Consider the following 8,481-nt stretch of genomic DNA (forward strand, 5'->3'; position numbering starts at 1 on the left):
CCTCCCGATGTATTTGTGAAATCTGCTCCTTTAAAATGTTTAACGCACAGCAAGGCATTTCGCTGAAGCTCTGCCCCACAGTTGCTTTCGCAAAGCTCCATACGCGAAGGACATTGAATCACGTTAAAAAAATTAGTTGTATATGCCTTATATTTAACACCACATCAAAAATAACGCTTCAGGTGTTGCAGTTTTAACACATACACTAAGTATAAACCGCACAACACTACAAAAATTCAAATGTTAACAAATTTTAATTAACATTTGAATTTTTGTAGTGTTGTGCAGTTTATACTTAATGTATGTGTTAAAAATGCAACACCGAAGCGTTGTCTTTTATGTGGTGTTAAATATGAAGCAGATACCATTTAACTCAATGTCCTTCGCCTAAAGAGCGTTGCGAAAGCAGCTGTGGGCCAGAGCTGCAGCGAAATGCCTTGCTGTGCGTTAAACATTTTAAAGCAGCAGATTTCATAAATGCACCGGGAGGTACAGGAAAGGCACGTTTGATGCCAAGTGCTGTTCCTATGACCCTTATGCCGGAAAGTCCCTCCAACAACACTGCAACTCATAAATTAAAAACATAAAACAACATACAAATTAACAAATTTTAACTAAAAAAATAAATAAATAGAAACAAAACTTCAAATTTCCTCAAAAAAGTCAACCAGCGAAATGTACTTTTTTATTTTTCCTTACACACGCTCATTTTTATTTTTACTCTCCCAAAAACTTTGACTTTTGTAGGTTTGATGTCAATTTGGCTTCTACCTGTTTTTATTGTACCATGCCTTGATTCAATAACAAACTTTCAAACAAGAAATAAATATTTTTAAATTGAACAATATATCATACGATATAGTGGCGATCCTGCAATTGAACAATTATCATACGATATACCTAGAACCTGGCCATTTAATTCTAAATTATAATTGATGAGCATGCAAAAACATGGACTCGAATCGTCACATACGATATCGTATTACTCGTTATGTAAAAACATATTTTGGATTATGACATACGTGAACGTGTAAGTACTCTTTATCCCATCTAGCTTGAACCATAATAAAAATATAGTAAGGTAGAACCGCTGAGAGTTACTTTTAAAATTCTTGACGTTTCCAAACATTTTAATTTTTAAATTCACTCACAAACTCACACACACATTTTCATTTTCAATCTCAAGCAACAAAAATTTCGAATAATTTCAATTTTATATGATTTTAAAATGCTGGCAAACTTAAAAAAAAAATCATGGCCGACAAATTGAGAGAACGGTTCTACCTTGCTATGTTTTTATCATGGCTTGAACCACTGACGTATCACGTAAATTTCTTTCGTATGGTTTTCGATCCGTGAACGGACGTTATGATTCGACCCATGATTAAATGCTGGGCTCGAATCGTCACATACGATATCGTATTACTCGTCACGTAAAAACGCCGTTTTCGGATTATGACATACGTGAGCGTACTCTTTATCCCATTCAGCTTCTAGGACTGACGGTATCACGTAATTTTCTTTCGTATGGTTTTCGATCCGTAAACGGATGTTACGATGCGAGCCCTGATTTTACGTGACGAGTAGTACGATATCGTATGGATTCGAGCCCAGGGCTCCAATCGTCACATACGATATCATACTACTCCTCACGTAAAAACACATTTTTCGGATTATGACATACGTGAACGTACTCTTTGTCCCATTTAGTTTATACTGCCTGACGTATCACGTAGTTTTCTTTCGTATCGTTTTCGATCCGTGGACGGATGTTACGATTTGAGCCCAGAATTGGAGCTAAGTTGCTAGAATAAGGCATTTATATAAACTAGTTTGTGAATAGAGGAATTCTTCGCAGTAATACTGTGGGTCGCATTTACAGACGTATGTGGGTGCATTCCAAAACGTCAAAATACAAAGCATCAGTCTCTTTTATTTCTAAACCTCATTAGATTGAAATGCCAAACGTGCGCAACCAGTGAGATGCTAGTTTTCAACTAGGTTGCGCAAGTTAGTCTTTTTCTTCTAGTGCGGTTTAGAAATAAAAGAGACTGATGCTTTGTATTTTGACGTTTTGGAATGCAGCCTGTGTATTATAGATATCAACTGTGATTAAATGCTATAAAGTTGAAGATCAATTTTGAAGCACCAGTAACCAAGACTTGGAGGTAAATAAGCTGCAGAAATGGTTTAAAAACAGATTAAGGACCTTGTGCATACGATCATGGTTTTGCATATTTCGGTGGGTGCATTTGTAAATTCACAACAATAAAATACAAACGGTTGCCATGGTAGCAAGCAGATGCAATTCCCTGACCATTTCCACGATTTCCTGAACATCCCTATATTTTCTCAATTAAAATTTTTGCGGCAGTCTCATAAATGCAGTTGCCATCTGTAATACCGTTTGAGCCCGTCAACGCGGCTGAAGTTCGGTTGCCATCCGTAATCGACCCGTTAAATACGTAAGTACATTGCGAATAAGATTACATGTGCGGCATATGAAGAGTTAAAATGTTTATTAAATATACATAAGTTGTATTTCCCTAAAAAGGAAAAATCATGGAGGATTCAAAATTTGCATGAATATTTTCAGGATCTACCTTTTTGTTTCTAAGTTTATAAGACAATTCCCTAATTGATTTAATAAATCAACCCTTACTTATTCGCATTAATACAACCTCCAATGTAAATATTTTTGTATATTCAGTCACATATATAAAAGTAATTTTTATTCTTTCCTTCACGACTTTTCAGAACATTCACTTATAATATACATAACTATGCATTTCTCTCAATTGTAATCGTTTTTTATATACGTTTATAATATTTAATTAAATGCAAAAGTTTTTGTTTTGTTACTTTGCATATTATTTTTACTATAGCTAAATACTTTTCATACGTTAAATGCATGTGCATATAAACGAACGATAATGACGCTTGCACTTTAGTTTTACTTTTGATTTGAAATTTTGTGCAAAATTGTTTTCAATGGCTTACATATACTATATGAATATTAATGAAAGAATTGGCAGAGGTGTTTACATATGAACAAGCCGAACTTATTTTTGTATACTTTCTATTAATAAAAAGTTTGATCTACTCGCTTTCTTCATCCTCATCCTCGTCATCGGAGTCGGCCTTCTTGCTCTTTTTTGCGGGCTTTTTCACCGCTTTACCGCGCTTCTTTGTGCTGCCATTTGCCGAGCTACCACCATTGGCCTCAAAATCTTTTACCGCCTCCTCGTAATCCTCCTTTGCTTTGGCCGCTTTTGCTTCCCATTCCTTCAAAAGAAATACAATATTTAATAAGCATATTACATAACTGACATCACTAAATCCAACGAAGAAAATACACGAATATAGATTAACGCCGCTAATACTAAAAGTTTTGGTACTACTGAGCCATTTGCGAAATTATTTTTCAAAATGCGTCAATGCCTGTAGGGACATTCACCCTTCCTGGTTGTTAGGTTATCTGGTTTTATTATTTCTTCAGTCATATATATAGCAGATTACTCGATAGCCAGGACGGCGTTACTGCTCACAATAGATCTGTTCGTTGAGTGCGCTAGTGTAAGGTTTTTTCTTTCACTAAACGCATGTCTTTACCTGGGCTAAATGTCAGATAGTATTCTGTTCAGCACTCTTCTAGACTTTAGCTGCGTTCCTTATCTCCCAGAAATAGTCCGAAGTCTTAACTTGAAAATGACAACAGAAATGAGAGAGCAACTGTGACTCTTTTCAGTCCGAAGAGGTGAGATTTACCCTGGGATCAGTAATTCAGTATCATATCAAGTCACTAAATTTAAGATTAGCAATTAGTGACTATTTTTGTGACTTGAGATGATTTGGGTATTCAGTAGGAGTCACAAAAAGTTCACCAAAAATGTGTGGTGAAAACAAACACAGACAGTCAACTGATAGCGTTTATGTATGCCTTTTGCCCGCGCCGCCCGAAGAGACGCAATGGCCGAATGGTCAAAGCATTAGGCTGCCGGTAGAGATGGTCCGGATTCGAGTCCTCTTCGAGCGTAGAGGATTTTTTATTTTTTTATTAAGTATTTTTTTTTTGATAATCTTTACATTTTAATGTTTTAAAAACAAAAAATTATTTTTTTTTTAATTGGATTTGTATGATTGAAAATTAAAGAATTTTGGTTTATTTTCTAATGAAATCGTTGAACAAATTTCCTGGCTCCATTTTTGGGTTTTTTTTTTTTTTTAATAAAATGGAAAGAAATAATCGTTTCCTCCATATTTTTATTTTTTGTGACCTGCTCTTAGCCAGCTGACAAATTAGTCTTATTTTTGAGACTAGAAACGTGAGAAAGCGTACTGAATACCAAATAGTCTCAAAATCCCAGTTCACCACCAAGTCACTATTAGTGACTAGAGACCGCTTACCAGGGTTAGGCAAAAGAATTTTAGTTGGAAAAATCTTGAAAAGTGTCAAACTCAACTCAATTTAAATTAACGGAAATTAAAGAATACACGAAAAGTGAGAATAATCTAAAAAGTAAAAATTAATTGAAAATGGAGGCAAAAAATTATTNTGAGAAATCGCTAGCGGCAAGATTACGCCTCTGACTGAGAAGTTGCGTTTGCAGCGCAGTGGACTGCGGCGTCGAAGAGCTCTTTTATTGGCTCGTTGCTGTTTACTCGCCACTTTTGCTAGTTTATTGCATGAACGAAAGANGTAAAAATTAATTGAAAATGGAGGCAAAAAATTATTGATAGTGTTTATTGTGCTTGAGTGAATGTGTTTTGTACATACATTTATATTATTTGACATTAGTTTTGTTGTTGCCATTCTTTGGACTAAAAATTTGGTTTTTGACGTTCCTTTACTTTTCCAGTTATTCTTTTTTAGTGAGCGCATTTTGCTTACGCTCTTGCATTTTGACCCTTTTCAGATTTTAGTCAGAAAAGATAAGGAATGGACATTTTTAGTGCACTCATTGAACAGTTCTAATATTAAACAGTTAAAAAATTTTAGTATCAGGTTCAGCAGCACAAATTTTGCCGGTTTTCTTGGTGTTATTTAAACTCACCGACTTGTCCTTCATTGCACGCCACAGTTCTCCACCCCTTTTCGCTACTTCAGTGACTTTAATGCCTGGGTTTTCGCGCTTAATCTGATCGCGAGCACTATTGAGCCATATCATGTATGCAGAAAGAGGACGCTTTGGTTTGTCAGACATATTGGTTTTTTTTATAGTTTTTTTCTCGAGCTTATGTTAAGATCAAACTGAAAATGGTATATTGTGCCTGTAATAAGAAAGATAATTCAGTAAACATATAAAGCCAAATTTAGCAAATATTAAATAAATATACATATAATATGTTGAGATAGCAATATCTTCACTATATAATTTGGATTCAGAGATCGCATTGCCGTAGATTTTACGAAAATCGGACTACGATGGATTCAGTGATAGGCGCGAATATGTAGCATTCTTCAAAATGAAAAAATTAATAAACTACGCGCGCTTTTGCTTATCTTCTAAGCAATACATAGACCAAATGAATGTACTTGAAGAGGATTTCTTAAAAACACATGTACTGCTTCAGCCGCCAAAAATCCAGCTTTATTTCTTTAAACTAAATAAACTTCGACCACAAATACTTCATAGGTTTATATAAAAACAATATTTTTAATCTCACCGAAACAGAATAAATTCAGCAACCTATGGGTGGAAATACTTGATTTAAACTGTACTAGGAGAAATCGCTAGCGGCAAGATTACGCCTCTGACTGAGAAGTTGCGTTTGCAGCGCAGTGGACTGCGGCGTCGAAGAGCTCTTTTATTGACTCGTTGCTGTTTACTCGCCACTTTTGCTAGTTTATTGCATGAACGAAAGACACAAGATCACGCGGGAAGGAAAGAGAGAAAAGTTATTTTCTAGCTGCCGAAATCTCGACGCCATCTTTGTTGCAAGAAGTAAACAACGAAGAGAACGGAGAAAACCGCGAAATTGTTGAACGCATGAATCATTTTTATTATGCGAATTCTTCTATAAATCACACCGTTGTCTTAAATTATTCTTTATCTTATGTGTACACACGTGGTCAAAGGCTAAAATGAAGAAAATTGCAGTAAAAAGCCACCACCAAATTGTAAATAACGAAGAAATGTTAACAAACGGCTAATGTCAAAATCGTTAAACTTTTTTCCTAAATGCGATTCTAACGGGCTACTCTCCTGCCCGCGTTATCTTGTATTTTTGGTTCACGAGTTTATTGGCTGTTTGGCCAAACAGGCAGTGTTGTCGTGGTTGAACTAAAGGCCCAATTTGACCTTTTTAAGCGCCAATACCCTATGACCAGACTTTTTGAAAATTTTAATTTTTTGACTCTTTTCCAAATAATGTGCGACTTTTTCCCCTACGAAAAAATGCATCACTTAAAACTTTTAAAAGAAATGCAACTCTTCTTACAGCAACTAGATGTATGTTTATACTGCAACCCATGAACCAATTAGAACAGATCTGACCGGTTGAGAAGCAGCCATTTGTAATAGACATTGAGAAAAAAGTGTGTGACGTTCGTAATTTTGAAGCTTNGTATAAGCATTTGCCGCATGACGCCGCCAGACAACATTCTCCAAATTTCGGTGTTTAAAAACATTTAAACCGTAAAAAACTTGCTGGATAACTTCCGGAAACGTTACCATAAATAATCCAATAGGGAACAGATTCTTATTTTTATTTAATATTAATATTTCATCGATGTTACCACCAGCACGCTTTCTTTCAAGTGAAAATATGGCTGTAAAACTATCAAATTGCCTGCAATAGGTGGGTATAGGTATATTTCGCAGCCCATGACATGGCTATCACGACATTGGTGTTTTCCTGTGGAAACAGGGCCTTAACGAGCACCGAGTTACCGAGTACCAAGCACTAATTTTTGCAACGCTATGATACTGTTCATTTATTCACATTTTGACGTTTTTCGTCATGCACCATGAATCACAATACATGAAAGGTTCGTTCAGTGAACGACAATGAAGTTTTGGATGTATGTACGTTGCCACAGGTGCACGACATATTTTGTAATGCATACAAATTTACAGATTGTTTCTTTTGTATTTGGAAAAGTATCAAAATTAAAAATTAAAAAAAAAGTATCTCCAAAATTCATCGAAAAATGTATCACTTTTGATCCACTTGGATCAAAACGGTCACACTGTTTCTGACTAGTCCGGACTCGTACGGGATCGCAACTATTATAGCTGAAACACAATGCCGGCGAACTGCAAACTTCGCCGAATTGGCCGATGCTGTCCATGAACCGAAAATACAAGATCACGCGGGCAGGAGAGTAGCCCGTTAGAATCGCATTTAGGAAAAAAGTTTAACGATTTTTTGTTTACAATTTGGTCGTGGATTTTTACTGCAATTTTCTTCTTTTTCGCCTGTGAAAACGTGTGTACACATAAGGTAAATAATAATTTAACACATGATTTATAGAAGACTTTGTATAATAAAAATGATTATTCATGCATTCAACAATTTCGAGGTTTTCTCCGTTCTCTTCATTGTTTACTTCTTACAACAAAGATGGCGTCGAGNCTTTTTCGCCTGTGAAAACGTGTGTACACATAAGGTAAATAATAATTTAACACATGATTTATAGAAGAATTCGTATAATAAAAATGATTATTCATGCATTCAACAATTTCGCGGTTTTCTCTGTTCTCTTCATTGTTTACTTCTTACAACAAAGATGGCGTCGAGATTTAGGCAGCTAGAATATCACCCATATGCTGTAATCCGTCGTAGATTCGATTTTGCAACGAATCGTAAAATTGGTATGCTGAAATCCGCGTTGTCGTATCGTAATTTCGAAATTCGCACGCAATCTTCGAAATTCGTAATGTTGGTATGCCTGAATCCGACGTAGCTGTCATTTTTATGTATTTGTCGGAAATTTTGTACGAATAGCAACTCGTGTCGGAGCGAAACAANTATCACCCCTATGCTGTAATCCGTCGTAGATTCGATTTTGCAACGAATCGTAAAATTGGTATGCTGAAATCCGCGTTGTCGTATCGTAATTTCGAAATTCGCACGCAATCTTCGAAATTCGTAATGTTGGTATGCCTGAATCCGACGTAGCTGTCATTTTTATGTATTTGTCGGAAATTTTGTACGAATAGCAACTCGTGTCGGAGCGAAACAAATTGTTTTAAAATATCAGTAAAATAAAGTGTGTAAACGCAAAAATAAGTTCAAATGAATATGATATGAAAAAAAAATTTATTATTAAATGTTTACAATATTAACAGATCGAAGATCACAATATATCGCTCGCAATACGAAAAACTGATGGAATACATGAGCGAAAAGCCGGACATTGGTCGAGGCTTTGTAAAAGGAGCTAAAGAGGATGTGGTGGAATTTCGGGAAAGCGTTCCAAGAATTAAAGCGGCACAATATCTAGTGAAATGGAGGCCCTTAAAAGGAGGGAGCTTA

The 8,481-nt window shown here is 35.7% G+C and overlaps 1 protein-coding gene across 2 annotated transcripts in view; it reads right to left on the reverse strand.

Moving 5' to 3' along the window:
• Positions 1-2,693: 2,693 nt before the first annotated feature.
• HmgD (High mobility group protein D) overlaps positions 2,694-8,481 on the reverse strand; it is an 11,483-nt gene continuing 5,695 nt past the window's right edge. Inside the window, exons 1-3 of one of the 2 annotated variants that reach the window (XM_017611315.1) lie at positions 5,668-5,752; positions 5,055-5,271; positions 2,694-3,285 (exon numbers count right to left, since the gene is read on the reverse strand). In XM_017611315.1, coding sequence (XP_017466804.1) covers positions 3,100-3,285; positions 5,055-5,204 — 336 coding nt within the window. In that variant the 5' untranslated portion in view covers positions 5,205-5,271; positions 5,668-5,752 and the 3' untranslated portion in view covers positions 2,694-3,099. Of the gene's footprint in view, positions 3,286-5,054; positions 5,272-5,667; positions 5,753-8,481 lie in introns of those variants that run through there. The other variant, XM_017611314.1, reaches the window with a different exon arrangement.

The sequence above is a fragment of the Rhagoletis zephyria genome, unplaced genomic scaffold (assembly GCF_001687245.7).
Source record: "Rhagoletis zephyria isolate East Lansing unplaced genomic scaffold, Rhagoletis_zephyria_1.1 Rzeph_scaffold_00393, whole genome shotgun sequence".
In the NCBI taxonomy this organism is placed as follows: domain Eukaryota; kingdom Metazoa; phylum Arthropoda; class Insecta; order Diptera; family Tephritidae; genus Rhagoletis; species Rhagoletis zephyria.